Below are 19,700 nucleotides of genomic sequence, written 5' to 3' on the forward strand. Positions count from 1 at the left end.
CACCGGGGGCACTGGAAGCACCGGGAGCATCAGGAGCATTGGGGGCACTGGAAGCACTGGGAGCAGTGGGAGCACTGGGGGAGCACTGGGGGCATCAGGGGCATTGGGAACATCAGGGACTGTGCCAGGAGCACTGGGAGCATTGGGGGCATCGGAAGCACTGGGGGCATCGGGAGCGTCAGGGGCATTGGGAGCATGTGGGGCACTGGGAGCATCGGAAGCACTGGGAGCGCCGGGAGCATCAGGGGCATCAGAGGCACTGGGGGGGCATTGGGGGCACTGGGAGGACTGAGGGCACCAGGAGCATCGGGGTCACCTGGGGCACTGGGAGCATCAGGATCACTGGGAGCACCTGGATCACCAGGAGCATTGGGCGCACTGGGGGGCACTGGGAGCATTGGGAGCACCAGGGGTACTGGGAGCATCAGGGGCATTGGGGATACTGGGGGCATGGGGAGCCATGGGTGTACTGGGGGCACCGGGAGCAGTGGGAGCACTGGCGGCATCGGGAACATGGGGGGCACTGGGAGCATAGGGGGCACCGGGAGCATTGGGAACATTGGGGGCACTGGGAGCACTGGGGGCACCAGGAGCATCGGGAACACTGGGAGAATTGGGATCTCCGGGGGCACTGGGAGCATCGGGAGCACTGGGGACATCAGGAGCACTGGGGGCATCGGGAGCACTGGGGGCATCGGGAGCACTGGGAGCATTGGGAACACTGGGACCACTGGAAGCATCGGGAGCACTGCGGGCACCGGGATCACTGGGAACACGGAGCACTGGAAGCATCAGGAGCACTGGGGGCACTGGGAGCATTGGGGTCACTGGGATCCCCAGGAGCAGCACTGGGAGCACTGGGGACACTGGGAGCAGCACTGGGGTCACTGGGAGCAATGGGAGCAGCACTGGGAGCAGCACTGGGAGCACTGGGTACACTGGGAGCAGCACTGGGGTCACTGGGAGCACTGGGAGCAGCACTGGTGTCACTGGGAGCACTGGGGTCACTGGTGTCAGCACTGGTGTCACTGGTGTCACTGGTGCTGAGGTCGGGGTGCGCTCAGGTGGTGGCCGAGGTGCAGTGCTGGGAGCTGCCCCCCCTGGCCGAGCGCTACCGCCGCGTGTGCCGCAGCATGGATGTGGGTGAGGAGCATCCCATGGGGCCCGGACCCCCAACCGCGGCCCTGGGGGGGTCCCAAAGGGGATCGGGGGTCCCTGGGGTGAAGGGGGGGGGTACCCCCCAATGGCCCCCAATAGCCCCCAATAAGCCCCCCATGACCCCCAATACCCCCCAATGACCCCCAGTACCCCCCAATGACCCCCAATCCCCCCCCAATAGCCCGATACCCCCCAATCACCCCCAATCCCCCCCCAATGGCCCCCCAATAGCCCCTGCTACCCCCCAATACCCCCCAATGACCCCCAATACCGCCCCCAATGACCCCCAATACCCCCCAATGACCCCCAATACCCCCCACTGACCCCCAATCCCCCCCAATGGCCCCCCAATAGCCCCTGATACCCCCCAATGACCCCCAATACCCCCCACTGACCCCCAATGAGCCCCCCAATGACCCCCAATACCCCCCTCAATGGCCCCCCAATAGCCCCTGCTACCCCCCAATGACCCCCAATACCCCCCACTGACCCCCAATGAGCCCCCCAATGACCCCCAATCCCCCCTCAATGACCCCCCAATAGCCCCTGATACCCCCCAATGACCCCCAATACCCCCCAATGACCCCCAATACCCCCCCAATGACACCCCAATAGTCCCTGCTACCCCCCAATGACCCCCAATACCCCCCAATGACCCCCCAATAGCCCCTGCTACCCCCAATGATCCCCAATGACCCCCCAATAGCCCCTGCTACCCCCCAATGACCCCCAATACCCCCCAATGACCCCCAATCCCCCCCAATGACCCCCCAATAGCCCCTGCTACCCCCCAATGATCCCCAATGACTCCCCAATAGCCCCTGCTACCCCCCAATGACCCCCAATCCCCCCCCAATGACCCCCAATCCCCCCCAATGGCCCCCCAATAGCCCCTGCTAACCCCCATGACCCCCAATACCCCCCCACTGACCCCCCCCCCCAATGACCCCCAATCCCCCTCAATGACCCCCCAATAGCCCCTGCTACCCCCCAATGACCCCCAATACCCCCCAATGACCCCCAATCCCCCCCAATGGCCCCCCAATAGCCCCTGATACCCCCCAATGACCCCCAATACCCCCCAATGACCCCCAATACCCCCCAATGACCCCCAATCCCCCCCAATGACCCCCAAATAGCCCCTGCTACCCCCCAATGACGCCCAATACCCCCCAATGACCCCCAATACCCCCCCCCACTGACCCCCAATCCCCCCCCCAATGACCCCCCCCCATAACCCCCCCTCTTCATCCCCTCCCTCCCCATCCTCCAGAGCCCCACGAGCTGGTGCTGAAGGCGTTGGTGGGGCAGGAGCAGAGACCGGGGCTGGTGCTGGGGGGCAGCGGGGTTGGGGGGGGGGGTTCCCCAGCGCCTCCCCCCCCGGCGCTGCCGGCGCTGCTGCGGGCGCTGCGGCTGCAGCCGGGGCTGCGGGTGCTGGCGCTGCGCGGCTGCGGGCTGGGGGCGGCGGCGGCACCGGAGCTGGCGGCGGCGGCGGCGGCGTTGCCGGCATTGGCGCGTTTGGACCTGAGCGGGAACCGCTTGGGCCCGGCTGCGCTGCGGCTGCTGCGGCCCCCGCGCGGGAGAGACGGAGCCGGATTCCAGGTAGGGAGGGAGGGGAGCGAGGGGGGGGGCACGGGATGCAGCCTCGGCTTCCGCGGACATCAGCTTCATCCTCAGCTTCATCATCATCCTCATCTTCATCCTCATCTTCATCCTCATCTTCATCCGCGTCTTCATCCTCATCTTCATCCTCGTCTTCATCCTCAGCTTCAGCTTCATCTTCATCCTCTTCTTCATCTTCATCCTCGTCTTCATCTTCATCCTCAGATTCATCTTCATCATCATCCTCATCTTCATCCTCAGCTTCATCTTCATCCTCGTCTTCATCTTCATCCTCGTCTTCATCCTCTTCATCCTCAGCTTCATCCTCAGCTTCATCCTCAACTTCATCCTTGTCCTCATCCTCAGCTTCATCCTTGTCTTCATCCTCTTCATCCTCAGCTTCATCCTCAACTTCATCTTCATCCTCGTCTTCATCCTCATCCTCATCTTCATCGTCGTCTTCATCCTCATCTTCATCCTCGTCTTCATCCTCATCCTCATCTTCATCCTCGTCTTCATCCTTGTCTTCATCCTCATCCTCATCTTCATCCTCGTCTTCATCCTCATCTTCATCCTCGTCTTCATCCTCAGCTTCAGCTTCATCTTCATCCTCTTCTTCATCTTCATCCTCAGATTCATCTTCATCATCATCCTCATCTTCATCCTCAGCTTCAGCTTCATCTTCATCCTCGTCTTCATCTTCATCCTCGTCTTCATCCTCATCTTCATCCTCGTCTTCATCCTCAGCTTCAGCTTCATCTTCATCCTCTTCTTCATCTTCATCCTCAGATTCATCTTCATCATCATCCTCATCTTCATCCTCAGCTTCAGCTTCATCTTCATCCTCGTCTTCATCTTCATCCTCGTCTTCATCCTCATCTTCATCCTCGTCTTCATCCTCAGCTTCAGCTTCATCTTCATCCTCTTCTTCATCTTCATCCTCGTCTTCATCTTCATCCTCATCTTCATCCTCGTCTTCATCCTCGTCTTCATCCTCAGCTTCATCCTTGTCCTCATCCTCAGCTTCATCCTCGTCCTCATCCTCAGCTTCATCCTCATCTTCATCCTCATCTTCATCCTCGTCTTCATCCTCGTCTTCATCCTCATCTTTATCTTCATCCTCGTCTTCATCTTCATCCTCATCCTCGTCTTCATCCTCATCTTCATCCGCAACTTCATCCTCATCCTCGTCCTCATCTTCATCCTTGTCTTCATCTTCATCCTCGTCTTCATCCTCGTCTTCATCCTCATCTTCATCCTCGCCTCATCTTCATCCTCTTCATCCTCAGCTTCATCCCCAACTTCATCTTCATCCTCGTCTTCATCCTCGTCTTCATCCTCGTCTTCATCCTCATCCTCATCTTCATCCTCAGCTTCATCCTCAGCTTCATCCTCGTCTTCATCCTCGTCTTCATCCTCGTCTTCATCCTCGTCCTCATCTTCATCCTCGTCTTCATCCTCATCTTCATCCTCATCTTCATCCTCGTCTTCATCCTCATCTTCATCCTCTTCTTCATTCTCATCTTCATCCTCGTCTTCATCCTCGTCCTCGTCTTCATCCTCCTCTTCATCCTTCTCTTCACCCTCGTCTTCATCCTCATCTTCATCCTTATCTTCATCCTTATCTTCATCCTCGTCTTCATCCTCATCTTCATCCTTCCCCAGACCTCATCTTCATCGCCCTTAAACCTCATCTTCATCCCTCCCAAACCTCATCTTCATCCCTCCCAACCTCATCTTCATCCTCATCTTCATCCCCCCCAAACCTCATCTTCATCCTCATCTTCATCCCCCCCAAACCTCATCTTCATCCTCATCTTCATCCCTCCCAACCTCATCTTCATCCCTCCCAAACCTCATCTTCATCCTCATCTTCATCCCTCCCAACCTCATCTTCATCCCTCCCAACCTCATCTTCATCCTCATCTTCATCCCCCCCAAACCTCATCTTCACCCCCCCCAACCCCATCCTCATCCCCCTCAGTCCTCACCCCCGTCGCTGTCCCCGCAGAGCCTGGAGGAGCTGGACCTGAGCCTGAACCCGCTGGGTGACGGGAGCTGCGCGGCGCTGGCCGAGCTGCTGCGGTGCTGCCCGGCGCTGAGCACCCTGCGCCTGAGCGCCTGCGCCTTCGGGCCCGCCTTCACCCTCGACGGTAACCGTGAGCCACCGTAGCCACCGTTAACCACCACCATAACCACCATTAACCACCACCATAACCACCATAGCCACCATTAACCACCACCATAACCACCATAGCCACCACCATAACCACCATAGCCACCGTTAACCACCACCATAGCCACCGTTAACCACCACCATAACCACCGTTAACCACCACCATAGCCACCATAACCACCATAGCCACCACCATAACCACCATAGCCACCGTTAACCACCACCATAACCACCACCATAGCCACCACCATAACCACCATAGCCACCATTATCCACCACCATAACCACCATAACCACCACCATAACCACCATAGCCACCATTAACCACCACCATAACCACCATAGCCACCATTAACCACCACCATAACCACCATAGCCACCATTAACCACCACCATAACCACCATAGCCACCATTAACCACCACCATAACCACCATAGCCACCATTAACCACCACCATAACCACCATAGCCACCATAGCCACCACCATAATCACCATAGCCACCATTAACCACCACCATAACCACCATAGCCACCATTAACCACCACCATAACCACCATAGCCACCATTAACCACCATTAACCACCACCATAACCACCATAGCCACCATAGCCACCGTTAACCACCACCATAGCCACCATAGCCACCGTTAACCACCACCATAACCACCATAGCCACCATAACCATCATAGCCACCATTAACCACCACCATAACCACCATAGCCACCAATAACCACCACCATAGCCACCATAACCACCATTAACCACCACCATAACCACCATTAACCACCACCATAACCACCATTAACCACCACCATAACCACCATAGCCACCACCATAACCACCATAGCCACCGTTAACCACCACCATAACCACCATAGCCACCGTTAACCACCACCATAACCACCATAGCCACCACCATAACCACTATAGCCACCATTAACCACCACTATAACCACCATAGCCACCATAGCCACCATAACCGCCACCATAACCACCATAGCCACCGTTAACCACCACCATAACCACCATAGCCACCACCATAACCACTATAGCCACCATTAACCACCACTATAACCACCATAGCCACCATAGCCACCATAACCACCATAGCCACCATAACCGCCACCATAACCACCATAGCCACCATTAACCACCACCATAACCACCATTAACCACCATAACCACCATAACCACCACCATAACCACTATAGCTGCCACCATAACCACCATAACCACCCTAGCCACCATTAATCACCATAATCACCATAACCACCATAACCGCCACCATAACCACCATAACCATCATAGCCACCATAACCGCTACCATTAACCACCATGATCACCATAGCCACCACCATAACCGCCATAGCCACCACCATAGCCACCATTAACCACCATAACCACCACCATAGCCACACACTAACCACCATGAACCACCATAATAACCACCATTAACCACCATAGCCACCATAGCCACCACCGTAACCACCATGAACCACCATAATAACCACCATTAACCACCATAGCCACCATAACCATAATCACCCCCATAACCACCATGAACCACCATAATAACCAGCATAACCACCACCATAAACACCATGAACCACCAAAATAACCACCGTAACCAGCACCATAACCAGCATAGGCACCATAACCACCACCATAGCCACCATAAACCACCACCACTATCACCCCCATCCCATCACCATAACCACTAGCATCATCACCATCACATCACCATTGCTCTTATCGGTAACCACCACCACCATCATCGCCACCTTCACCATAACCACCACCATCATCATCACCATTGCTCTTATCGGTAACCACCACCACCATCATCGCCACCTTCACCATAACCACCACCATCATCATCACCATTGCTCTCACTGATAACAACCGCCACCACCATCATCACCCCCATCACCATAACCACCACCATCGTCATCACATCACCGTTGCTCTCATTGGTAACCACCACCACCATCATCACCCCCATCACCATAACCATCACCATCACATCACCATTGCTCTTACTGGTAACCACCACCAGCATCATCACCACCATAACCACCACCACCATCATCACCATCACATCCCCATTGCTCTCATTGGTAACCACCACCACCACCATCACCATCACATCCCCACCACCATCATCATCACCATCACATCCCCATTGCTCTCATTGGTAACCATCACCACCATCACCCCCATCACCATAACCACCACCACCATCATCACCATCTCATCCCCATTGCTCTCATTGGTAACCATCATCACCACCATCATCACCATCACATCCCCATTGCTCTCATTGGTAACCATCATCACCACCATCACCATAGCCACCACCATCATCATCACCATTGCTCTTACTGGTACCACCACCACCATCATCACCCCCATCACCATAACCACTGTCACCATCACATCCCCATTGCTCTCATTGGTAACCATCATCACCACCATCACCATAGCCACCACCATCATCATCACCATTGCTCTTACTGGTAACCACCACCACCATCATCACCCCCATCACCATAACCACTGTCACCATCACATCCCCATTGCTCTCATTGGTAACCATCACCACCATCATCACCACCATCCCATGACCGTAACCAGTAGCATCACCACTATCATCACCATCACATCCCCATTGCTCTCATTGGTAACCATCACCACCATCATCACCCCCATCACCATAACCACCATCATCACCATCACATCCCCATTGCTCTCATTGGTAACCACCACCATCATCACCACCACCATCCCATGACCATAACCATCACCCCCATCATCCATCACATCCCCATTGCTCTCATTGGTAACCATCACCACCACCATCCCATGACCGTAACCATCACCCCCATCCCATCCCCACCACGCCCCCCACCCTCACCCCCCATTGCCCCCCCCCCCGCTCTGACCCCCCCATCCCGCAGGTGCCCCTCGCCTGCAGGTGCTCTCCGTGTCCCACAATGCCCTGGGGCTGCCGGCGCTGGAGCGGCTCCTGAGCACCGCGGCCCGGCACCGCCTCACGAGCCTGCAGCTCGGCTCCGTCACTGGCACCATCGGCACCACCGGTAACACCGGTACCATCGGCACCACCGGTACCACCAGGACCACCGGTAACACCGGTACCATCGGCACCACCGGTACCACCAGGACCACCGGCACCATCGGTACCATCGGCACCACCGGTACCACCAGGACCACCGGTACCATCGGCACCACCGGTACCACCAGGACCACCGGCACCATCAGTACCACCGGTACCATCGGCACCACCGGTACCACCAGGACCACCGAGACTATCGGTACCACCGGCATCGGCAGAGCCATCGGAGCCTTCCTGCGGCAGGTGGGGGATGGAGGGGATGGGGGAGGGGGACGAGGGATGGGGGAGGGGGACATGGGATAAATGAGGATATGGGATGGGGGAGGGGGACATGGGATGGGGGAGATAGGATGGATGGAGACATGGGATGGGGGAGGGGGATATGGGATAAATGAGGATATGGGATGGGGGAGGGGGACTTGGGATGGGGGAGGGGGACATGGGATGAGGAAGGGGATATGGGATAAATGAGGACATGGGATGGGTGATGGAGACAGGCAATGGGTGAGGACACAGGATGGGTGCTGGGTGCAGAGCACACCAGATGGGTGCTGGGTGCAGAACACACCGGATGGGTGCTGGGTGCTGGGTGCAGAACACACCGGATGGGTGCTGGGTGCAGAACACACCGGATGGGTGCTGGGTGCTGGGTGCAGAACACACCGGATGGGTGCTGGGTGCAGCGCACACCGGATGGGTGCTGGGTGCAGAACACACCGGATGGGTGCTGGGCGCAGGGGACACAGGATGGGTACTGGGTGCAGAGCACACAGGATAGGTGCTGGGCGCTGAGGACACAGGATGGGTGCTGGGTGCAGAGCACACCGGATGGGTGCTGGGCGCAGGGGACACAGGATGGGTACTGGGCGCAGGGGACACAGGATGGGTACTGGGTGCAGCGCACACCGGATGGGTGCTGGGTGCAGAGCACACCGGATGGGTGCTGGGTGCAGAACACACCGGATGGGTGCTGGGTGCAGAGCACACCGGATGGGTGCTGGGTGCAGAGCACACAGGATGGGTGCTGGGTGCAGAGCACACCGGATGGGTGCTGGGTGCAGGGGACACAGGATGGGTGCTGGGTGCAGAGCACACAGGATGGGTGCTGGGTGCAGAGCACACCGGATGGGTGCTGGGTGCAGAACACACCGGATGGGTGCTGGGTGCAGAACACACCGGATGGGTGCTGGGTGCAGAGCACACCGGATGGGTGCTGGGTGCTGGGTGCAGAGCACACCGGATGGGTGCTGGGTGCAGAGCACACCGGATGGGTGCTGGGTGCAGGGGACACAGGATGGGTGCTGGGTGCAGAGCACACCGGATGGGTGCTGGGTGCTGGGCGCAGAGCACACCGGATGGGTGCTGGGTGCAGAACACACCGGATGGGTGCTGGGTGCAGAGCACACCGGATGGGTGCTGGGTGCAGAGCACACAGGATGGGTGCTGGGTGCAGAACACACCGGATGGGTGCTGGGTGCAGAACACACCGGATGGGTGCTGGGTGCTGGGTGCAGAGCACACCGGATGGGTGCTGGGTGCAGAGCACACCGGATGGGTGCTGGGTGCAGAACACACCGGATGGGTGCTGGGTGCAGAGCACACTGGATGGGTGCTGGGTGCAGAGCACACTGGATGGGTGCTGGGTGCAGAGCACAACGGATGGGTGCTGGTTGCAGAGCACACAGGATGGGTGCTGGGTGCAGAGCACACAGGATGGGTGCTGGGTGCAGAGCACACCGGATGGGTGCTGGGCACAGAGCACACCGGATGGGTGCTGGGTGCAGAGCACACCGGATGGGTGCTGGGTGCAGGGGACACCGGATGGGTGCTGGGTGCAGAGCACGCCGGATGGGTGCTGGGTGCTGGGTGCAGGGCACACCGGATGGGTGCTGGGTGCAGAGCACGCCGGATGGGTGCTGGGTGCAGAGCATACAGGATGGGTGCTGGGTGCAGCACACACCGGATGGGTGCTGGGTGCTGGGTGCAGAGCACACGGGATGGGTGCTGGGTGCTGGGTGATGGGTGCTGGGTGCAGAGCACACCGGATGGGTGCTGGGTGCAGAGCACACCGGATGGGTGCTGGGTGCTGGGTGCAGAGCACACCGGATGGGTGCTGGGTGCTGGGTGCAGAGCACACCGGATGGGTGCTGGGTGCAGAGCACACCGGATGGGTGCTGGGTGCAGAGCACACCGGATGGGTGCTGGGTGGGCACACAGGATGGGTGCTGGGTGCAGCACACACCGGATGGGTGCTGGGTGCTGGGCGCAGAACACACCGGATGGGTGCTGGGTGCTGGCACCCCACCGATCCCCACGTGCCCCATAGGAGGGCTCCTCGGCTCTGAGCCACCTGGCGCTGCCTGGGAACAGCCTGAGCGATGGGGACGTGGCCGAGCTGGCGCGGTGAGGGGGCAATGGGGGGCAATGGGGGGCATGGGGGGCAATGGGGGGCATGGGGGCAATGGGGACCATGGGGGGCATGGGGGCAATGGGGGGCATGGGGCAATGGGGACCATGGGGGGCAATGGGGACCATGGGGGGCATGGGGGCAATGGGGACCATGGGGGGCAATGGGGACCATGGGGGGCAATGGGGGGCATGGGGGGCAATGGGGACCATGGGGGGCATGGGGACCATGGGGACCATGGGGGGCAATGGGGGGCATGGGGGCAATGGGGGGCATGGGGGGCATGGGGGCAATGGGGGCATGGGGGGCAATGGGGTTCATGGGGTCAGTGGAGGCCATGGGGGGTCATGGGGAGTGAGGGGGCAATGGGGACCATGGGGGGCAATGGGGTTCATGGGGTCAGTGGAGGCCATGGGGGCAATGGGGACCATGGGGAGCAATGGGGACCATGGGGGCAATGGGGTTCATGGGGTCAGTGGAGGCCATGGGGGGCAATGGGGAGCAATGGGGACCATTGGGGCAATGGGGGGCAATGGGGTTCATGGGGCCAGTGGGGGCCATGGGGGGGGGAATGTTTCCCTGCTCCCCATTGGAGACCCCATCCCGTGGGAACAGCAGGGCTGGAGCAGCCCCCCTATGGGACCCCCCTAGGGCCATTGGGGGGTGCAGGATGGGGGGGGGTGTCCCGGTGTTCCCAGCGCTCCCCAATGGAGCCCAATTGGGTGCCCCCCCCCCCAGGTGCCTCCCCCTGTGCCCGGCTCTGGATTCCCTGGATCTTGCGGCCAATCCCGGGATCGGCCCCACAGGAATGGGGCTGCTGCTGGGGGCCCTGGAAGAGCGGAGCCGGGGGCTGAGCCTGCTGAGCCTGGCGGGTGGGGATGAATGGGGTGGGGTGGGGATGAATGGGGTGGGGTGGGGATGAATGGGGTGGGGTGGGGATGAATGGGGTGGGAATGAATGGGGTGGGGATGGGGATGAATGGGGTGGGGTGGGGATGAATGGGGTGGGGTGGGGATGAATGGGGTGGGGATGAATGGGGTGGGGATGAATGGGGTGGGGATGAATGGGGTGGGGATGGGGATAAATGGGGTGGGGATGAATGGGGTGGGGTGGGGTGGGGATGAATGGGGTGGGATGGGGATGAATGGGGTGGGGATGAATGGGGTGGGGAGGGGATGAATGGGGTGGGATGGGGATGAATGGGGTGGGAATGGGGATGAATGGGGTGGGATGGGGATGAATGGGGTGGGAATGAATGGGGTGGGGATGAATGGGGTGGGGTGGGGATGAATGGGGGGGGATGGGGATGAATGGGGGGGATGAATGGGGGGGATGGGGATGAATGGGGTGGGATGAATGGGGAGGGATGGGGGGAATGAATGGGGTGGGGATGGGGATGAATGGGATGGGGTGGGGATGAATGGGGTGGGGATGAATGGGGTGGGATGGGGATGGGGTGGGGTGGGATGGGGATGAATGGGGTGGGGATGAATGGGATGGGGTGGGGATGAATGGGGTGGGAATGGGGAGGGAATGGGGATGGAGCGGGAATGGAGATGAATGGGGTGGGGTGGGAAGGGGGATGGGGATGAATGGGGTGGGGATGGGGATGGGGTGGGAAGGGGGAGGGAATGGGGTGGGGATGGAGCAAGAATGGGAATGGGGTGGGAATGGGGATGGGGAGAGAATGGGAATGGGGTGGGAAGGAGGATGGGGATGGGGAGGGAATGGGAATGGAGCGAGAATGGGAATGGGGTGGGAAGGGGGATTGGGTGGGAATGGGAATGGGGTGGGAGTGGGATGCGAAGGGAAATGGGGTGGGAAGGAGGATGAGTTAGGAATAGGGATGGGATGGGGATTGGGGTGGGAATGGGATGGGAAGGGGAATGGGAATGGGGTGGGAAAGGGAAGAGGGTGGGAAGAGGGTGGGAAGGGGAATGGAGCAAGAATGGGAATGGGGTGGGAATAGGCATGGGATGGGGAATGGGAATGGGGTGGGAAAGGGAATGGGATGGGAAGGGGAATGGGGATGGGGTGGGAATGGGAATAGGGTGGGAAGAGGGTGGGAAGGGGAATGGAGCAAGAATGGGAATGGGGATGTGATGGGAAGGGGAATGGGGTGAGAAGGGGAATGGGAATGGGGATGGGAACAGGGTGGGGATGGGAATGGGGTGGGAACAGGAATGGAGTGGAAACGGGGTGGGAATGGGAATGAAGCAGGAATGGGGATGGGAATAGGGTGGGAATGGGAATGGGATGGGAATGGGTTTGATGGGATGGAGCAGATACAGGATGGGATGGATGGAATTGGATGGGATGGGGCTGAGTATGGGGATGGAGATGGAACAGAATTGGGATTGGGATGGGGAGGAGGATGGAATGAAGTAGGTTGGGAACGGGATGGGGATGAGGGTGGGATCAGATGGAAATGGGGGTGGGTTGAGGATGGGAATGGAAATAGAACTGAATTGGGATTGAGATAGGATGGGGATGGAATGGGGTAGGTTGGGAATGGGGATTGGATGGATGGGATTAGATGGGGATGGATATAGGACTGAATTGGGATGGAGATAGGATTGGGATGGGGATGGAATTGGGGTAGGTTGGGAATGGGGAAGGGATTAAATGGGGATGGGATGGGCTTGAGGATGTGGACAGAGATGGATGGGACCGGGATGGGGTTGAGGCTGGAATGGGATTCGATAGGGATGGGATGGGATGGAGCAGGGATGCAGGCAGGACCCAAGGGCATCTCCCCCTCCCTTGCAGGCTGCTCCGTGCGGGCCCCATTGGACGATCCCAACTGGTCCAGGGCCCTGGGCCTGATCCGGGACCTGCGCCTGTGCGGCCGGAGCATCGCCCATCCCGATCCCAAGGGCGCATCCCAATCCCGACCCCTTCCCACCGGGAGCCTCGCGCGGCACCGGAAACTCCTCTGGAAGAGCCCCTGATGGGGGGTTTATCCCTTAGATCCCCCCCCCATATCCCGTTCCGTCACCCATCCCGGTGTCCGTTGCTTTCTGGAGCTCCTGGTGTCACCAGGGAATCCTTTATTGGTCCCAGTGGGGAACTGGGATGGAACCAGGATGGATCCTGGATGGAGTTGGGATGGAGCCGGGATGGAACCAGGATGGATCCTGGACAGAGTTGGGATGGAGCCAGGATGGATCCTGGGTGGAGTTGGGATGGAGCCAGGATTGAGCTGGGATAGAACCAGGTTGGAGCCAGGATGGATCCTGGATGGAGCTGGGATGGAACCAGGATGGAGTTGGGATGGAGCCGGGATGGAACCAGGATGAATCCTGGATGGAGCTGGGATGGAACCAGGATGGAGTTGGGATGGAGCCAGGATGGAGCTCGGATTGAACTGGGATGGAGCCAGGAAGGAACCAGGGATGGAGTTGGGATGGATCCTGGATGAAGCCGGGATGGAGCCGGGATAGATCCTGGATGGAGCTGGGATGGAACCAGGATGGAACCAGCATGGAGCCAGGATGGAGCCGGGATAGATCCTGGATGGATCCGGGATTGGGCTCAGGAGTGCAGGAAGCGGTTGAAGGCGTTGTAGGCCGATTCCAGGTCAAAGAGCATCTGCCGGACCTGGGAATCATCCAGCTCATCCGAGGCTGACATCCCGCTGAGCGTCTGGAGCCTGGGAAGAGCCACGGATCCATCACCGGGATCCAGGATCCCCATCCCTGAGCCCAGGTCCGTGGGGCTGGGGGCTCACCATTGGTTCACTTTCTGCCTGCCCTCGAAGTCGGGGGGCAGGTGGCTCATGCGGTTCATGGTCTCCATCAGTTCCCGCAGGTCCGGCTGGATCTGGGAAAAGGAAAGGTGGGGTGGGGAGGGATCCAATGGGAAAAGCATTGGGAATGGGGGGGGGGATGGATCCTACCTCGTCCATGGCTCGGATCTCCAGGCGGAGCTTGTCCATCACGGTGATGAAGAGCTGCAAGGGGAAGGGCTTGGGGCCACTGGGAGACGGCTCGATCCCATCCAAATCCCATCTGAATCCCATCCAAATCCCACCCAAATTCCATCCAAATCCCATCATTCCCACCCAAATTCCATCCAAATCCCATCATTCCCACCCAAATTCCATCTGAATCCCATCATTCCCACCCAAATCCCATCATTCCCACCCAAATCCCACCCAAATCCCATCATTCCCACCCAAATCCCATCATTCCCATCCAAATCCCACCATTCCCACCCAAATCCCATCTGAATCCCACCATTCCCACCCAAATCCCATCATTCCCATCCAAATCCCACCCAAATCCCACCATTCCCACCCAAATCCCATCCGAATCCCACCATTCCCACCCAAATCCCACCATTCCCACCCAAATCCCACCATTCCCACCCAAATCCCACCATTCCCACCCAAATCCCATCATTCCCATCCCACCCAAATCCCATCCTTCCCATCCAAATCCCACCCAAATCCCCCCATTCCCCCCCAAATCCCATCATTCCCACCCAAATCCCCCCATTCCCACCCAAATCCCACCATTACCACCCAAATCCCATCCAAATCCCCCCATTCCCATCCAAATCCCACCATTCCCACCCAATTCCCATCATTCCCATCCAAATCCCATCCAAATCCCATCCAATTCCCCCCATTCCCACCCAAATCCCACCATTCCCATCCAAATCCCACCATTCCCATCCAAATCCCCCCATTCCCCCCCAAATCCCCCCATTCCCACCCAAATCCCATCATTTCCCCCCCCGCCCCGGTGCCCTACGGAGACGATGTCGGCGATGCAGCGGTTGAGGTTGCCCTTGTCATCCTTGATGGTGATTGGCCGGTCCTCCTTGATGCGCTCCATGGCCAATGGGCAGTCGAGCTTGGAGGGGGGTGGAGAAGCCACCGTGAGTGACACAACGGTGGCACCGGTGTTACCGGTTGTTACTGTTGTTACCGGTTGTTATTGGTTGTTACTGGTGTTAGAGTTGTCACCGGTTGACACTGGTTGTCACCCTTGTTACCGGTTGTTATTGGTTGTTACCAGTTGTTATTGGCTGTAACCGGTTGTCACCAGTTGTCACCCTTGTTACCGGTGGTTATTGGTTGTTACCATTTGTTATTGGTTGTTACTGGTGTTACAGTTGTCACTGGTTGTTACCGGTTGTCACCCTTGTTACCAGTTGTTATTGGTTGTTACCGGTTGTCACTGGTTGTCACTCTTGTTACTGGTTGTTCTTGGTTGTTACTGGTGATACAGTTCTCACTGGTTGTTACCGGTTGTTACTGGTTGTCACCAGTTGGCACCCTTGTTACCGGTTGTTATTGGTTGTTACTGGTGTTAGAGTTGTCACCGGTTGTTACCGGTTGTCACCCTTGTTACCCATTGTTATTGGTTGTTACCGGTTGTTATTGGTGTTACAGTTGTCACTGGTTGTCATCCTTGTTACCAGTTTTTATTGGTAGTTATTGGTTGTTACTGGTTGTTACCGGTTGTTACTGGTTGTCACCGGCCGTCCCCCTTGTTACCAGTTGTTATTGGTTGTTACCGGTTGTCACCAGTTGTTACCGGTTGTTATTGGTTGTTACTGGTTGTTACCGGTTGTCACCCTTGTCACCAGTTGTTACCGGCTGTTACCAGTTGTCACCCTTGTCACCGGTTGTTACCGGTTGTTACTGGTTGTCACCGGTTGTCACCCTTGTTACCGGTTGTCCCCGGTTGTTATTGGTCGTTACTGGTCGTCACCCTTGTTACCGGTTGTCACCGGTCATTACCGGTTGTCACTGGTTGTTATTGGTTGTTACTGGTTGTTACCGGTTGTTACCAGTCATCCCCCTTGTTACCGGTTGTTACTGGTTGTCACCGGTTGTCCCCCTGGTTACCGGTTGTCCCCGGTTGTCCCCCTCGTTACCAGTTGTCACCCTTGTCACCAGTCGTTACCGGTTGTCACCGGTTGTTAGTGGTTGTTATTGGTTGTTACCGGTCATCCCCCTCGTTACCGGTTGTTATTGGTCGTTACCGGTTGTCCCCCTTGTTACCAGTTGTTACTGGTCGTTACCGGTTGTTATTGGTCGTTGCCGGTTGTCCCCCTCATTACTGGTTGTTATTGGTCGTTACCGGTTGTCACCGGTTGTTACTGGTCGTTACCGGTCATCCCCCTCGTTACCGGTTGTTATTGGTCGTTACCAGTTGTCCCCCTCGTTACCGGTTGTTATTGGTCGTTACCGGTTGTCCCCCTCGTTACCGGTTGTTATTGGTCGTTACCGGTTGTCCCCCTCGTTACCGGTTGTTATTGGTCGTTACTGGTTGTCACCGGTTGTTATTGGGCGTTACCGGTTGTCCCCCTTGTTACCGGTTGTTATTGGTCGTTACCGGTTGTCACCGGTTGTTATTGGTTGTTACCAGTTGTCCCCCTCGTTACCAGTTGTTATTGGTCGTTACCGGTTGTCCCCCTTGTCACTGGTCGTTACCGGTTGTCACCGGTTGTTATTGGTTGTTACCGGTTGTCACCGGTTGTTATTGGTCGTTACCGGTTGTCCCCCTTGTTACCGGTTGTCACCGGTTGTTATTGGTTGTTACCGGTTGTCACCGGTTGTCCCCGGCTCACCCGGAACTTGCGGCAGAAGTCATCGATGGAGCTGATCTCGTTCCCTTGCACCTGCTTGAGGGCAGCTTTGAACTGCACCAGGAGGCGCGAGCAGGCGGCCGTGTACCTGTGGGGAGGAGCGGGGGGCACGCATGGGGGTCCCTAGCACCATCCCCCCTTCCCTACCACCGCTATGGGGCCGCTATGGGGCCGGGGACCCCCGGGCTTACTCGTTGGGGGTGACGCAGTCCTTGATGTAGGCCTTCTCCAGGGCCTGCAGCGTCTTGACCACGGCGAAGAGCTCGGCCATGTTGTCGTACCTGCAACGGCAGTGGGGCCGTGGGGCTGTGGGGCAGGGCATGGAGAAATGGGGGGAGAAGGGACCAGGGTGGAGGTGAAGCAATGATGGGCAATGGGGTCCTCGGAGGGAGAGCGATGGAGAATGGTGCCCCCAGGGAGGAGGTAGGGATGGGGAACAGGAGGGTGGGAGGGAGGAGATGGGAGCGGGAGGGAGGAGAAGGGACCAGGATGGAGAGGAGGGGACCAGGATGGAGAGGAGGGGACCAGGATGGAGAGGAGGGGACCAGGATGGAGGAGAAGGGACCAGGATGGAGAGGAGGGGACCAGGATGGAGAGGAGGGGACCAGGATGGAGGAGAAGGGACCAGGATGGAGAAGATGGGACCAGGATGGAGAAGATGGGACCAGGATGAAGAGGAGGGGACCAGGATGGAGGAGATGGGACCAGGATGGAGGAGAAGGGACCAGGATGGAGAGGAGGGGACCAGGATGGAGAGGAGGGGACCAGGATGGAGGAGATGGGAGCGGGAGGGAGGAGATGGGACCAGGATGGAGAAGATGGGACCAGGATGGAGAGGAGGGGACCAGGATGGAGGAGATGGGACCAGGATGGAGGAGAAGGGACCAGGATGGAGAGGAAGGGACCAGGATGGAGGAGAAGGGACCAGGATGGAGGAGAAGGGACCAGGATGGAGAGGAGGGGACCAGGATGGAGGAGAAGGGACCAGGATGGAGAGGAGGGGACCAGGATGGAGAGGAAGGGACCAGGATGGAGGAGAAGGGACCAGGATGGAGAGGAGGGGACCAGGATGGAGGAGAAGGGATCAGGATGGAGGAGAAGGGACCAGGATGGAGAGGAAGGGACCAGGATGGAGGAGAAGGGACCAGGATGGAGAGGAGGGGACCAGGATGGAGAGGAAGGGACCAGGATGGAGGAGAAGGGACCAGGATGGAGAGGAGGGGACCAGGATGGAGGAGAAGGGACCAGGATGGAGAAGATGGGATCAGGATGGAGAGGATGGGACCAGGATGGAGGAGATGGGACCAGGATGGAGAGGATAGGACCAGGATGGAGAGGATAGGACCAGGATGGAGAAGATGGGACCAGGATGGAGGAGAAGGGACCAGGATGGAGGAGAAGGGACCAGGATGGAGGAGAAGGGACCAGGATGGAGGAGAAGGGACCAGGATGGAGAGCAAGGGACCAGGATGGAGAAAAGGAGACAGCAATGGAGAGCAGGGCCTCAGGAGAGACCATGATGGACAATGGGGTCCAAGGATGGTCCAGGATGGACAATGGGGTCCTAGGATGGTCCAGGATGGACAATGGGGTCCTGGATGGTCCAGGATGGACAATGGGGTCCTGGATGGTCCAGGATGGACAATGGGGTCCGAGGATGGTCCAGGATGGACAATGGGGTCCTGGATGGTCCAGGATGGACAATGGGGTCCAGGAAGGACCAGGATGGACAATGGGGTCCTGGATGGTCCAGGATGGACAATGGGGTCCTGGGATGGTCCAGGATGGACAATGGGGTCCTGGATGGTCCAGGATGGACAATGGGGTCCTGGGATGGTCCAGGATGGACAATGGGGTCCTGGATGGTCCAGGATGGACAAAGGGGTCCTGGATGGTCCAGGATGGACAATGGGGTCCAGGAAGGACCAGGATGGACAATGGGGTCCAGGAAGGACCAGGATGGACAATGGGGTCCAGGATGGTCCAGGATGGACAAAGGGGTCCTGGATGGTCCAGGATGGACAATGGGGTCCTAGGATGGTCCAGGATGGACAATGGGGTCCAGGAAGGACCAGGATGGACAATGGGGTCCAGGAAGGACCAGGATGGACAATGGGGTCCAGGAAGGACCAGGATGGACAATGGGGTCCAGGATGGTCCGTGATGGACAATGGGGTCCAGGAAGGACCAGGATGGAGCAGATGGGACCCCAATGGACACCGGGGTCCCCATTCCCGCTGTGGCCGCTGCCTCCTCTCCAGGATCATTCCCATTCCCCCACACGGATCCGGACTCACTTCTCCCGCTCCCGGGCGTTCTTGTAGAGCTTCACCTCCTGTGGGACACAGGGATGGGAGATGGGACATGGGGATGGGATATGGGGATACAGGGATGGGATATGGGATATGGGACACAGGGATGGGATATGGGGATACAGGGATGGGATATGGGGATACAGGGATGGGATATGGGGACACAGGGATGGGATATGGGGATACAGGGATGGGATATGGGGACGCAGGGATGGGATATGGGGATACAGGGATGGGATATGGGGATACAGGGATGGGATATGGGACATAGGATACGGGGATGGGATATGGGGATACAGGGACGGGA

The 19,700-nt window shown here is 58.3% G+C and overlaps 2 protein-coding genes and 1 long non-coding RNA gene across 3 annotated transcripts; 2 read left to right on the plus strand and 1 right to left on the minus strand.

Moving 5' to 3' along the window:
* Positions 1-1,133: 1,133 nt before the first annotated feature.
* LOC134155045 (uncharacterized) lies at positions 1,134-8,579 on the plus strand. The gene is given in 7 exon segments (XM_062601785.1): positions 1,134-1,143; positions 2,528-2,760; positions 2,802-4,020; positions 4,023-4,423; positions 4,745-4,913; positions 7,896-8,314; positions 8,565-8,579. Coding segments are annotated over 7 exon segments (2,466 nt in total).
* A 1,811-nt stretch (positions 8,580-10,390) lies between these two features.
* LOC134155046 (uncharacterized) lies at positions 10,391-13,452 on the plus strand. The gene is made up of 3 exons (XR_009961410.1): positions 10,391-10,474; positions 11,217-11,350; positions 13,248-13,452. It is a non-coding gene; the product is annotated as an uncharacterized LOC134155046 (long non-coding RNA).
* Positions 13,453-13,987: 535 nt separating this feature from the next.
* VPS28 (VPS28 subunit of ESCRT-I) lies at positions 13,988-19,413 on the minus strand. The gene is made up of 7 exons (XM_062601786.1): positions 19,379-19,413; positions 17,273-17,362; positions 17,064-17,169; positions 15,236-15,337; positions 14,377-14,430; positions 14,209-14,300; positions 13,988-14,130 (listed from the first exon to the last, which is right to left on the minus strand). The coding sequence occupies exons 2-7, from the start codon at positions 17,350-17,352 to the stop codon at positions 14,013-14,015; spliced, it is 552 nt and encodes a 183-aa protein (XP_062457770.1). The 5' UTR covers positions 17,353-17,362; positions 19,379-19,413; the 3' UTR covers positions 13,988-14,012.
* Between the last annotated feature and the right edge of the window lie 287 nt (positions 19,414-19,700).

The sequence above is a fragment of the Pezoporus occidentalis genome, unplaced genomic scaffold (assembly GCF_034315485.1).
Source record: "Pezoporus occidentalis ecotype Australia unplaced genomic scaffold, CSIRO_AGI_Poc_V1 ctg728, whole genome shotgun sequence".
In the NCBI taxonomy this organism is placed as follows: Eukaryota; Metazoa; Chordata; class Aves; order Psittaciformes; family Psittacidae; genus Pezoporus; species Pezoporus occidentalis.

Excerpts from the sequence above, each read along its gene's own strand:
- VPS28 (XM_062601786.1), bottom strand. The coding sequence starts at position 17,352 with ATGGCCGAGCTCTTCGCCGTGGTCAAGACGCTGCAGGCCCTGGAGAAG. Across the intron at positions 17,170-17,272 it reads GACTGCGTCACCCCCAACGA|GTACACGGCCGCCTGCTCGC; the intron begins GTAAGCCCGGGG and ends TCCTCCCCACAG. Across the intron at positions 14,301-14,376 it reads AGATCCGAGCCATGGACGAG|ATCCAGCCGGACCTGCGGGA; the intron begins GTAGGATCCATC and ends TCCTTTTCCCAG.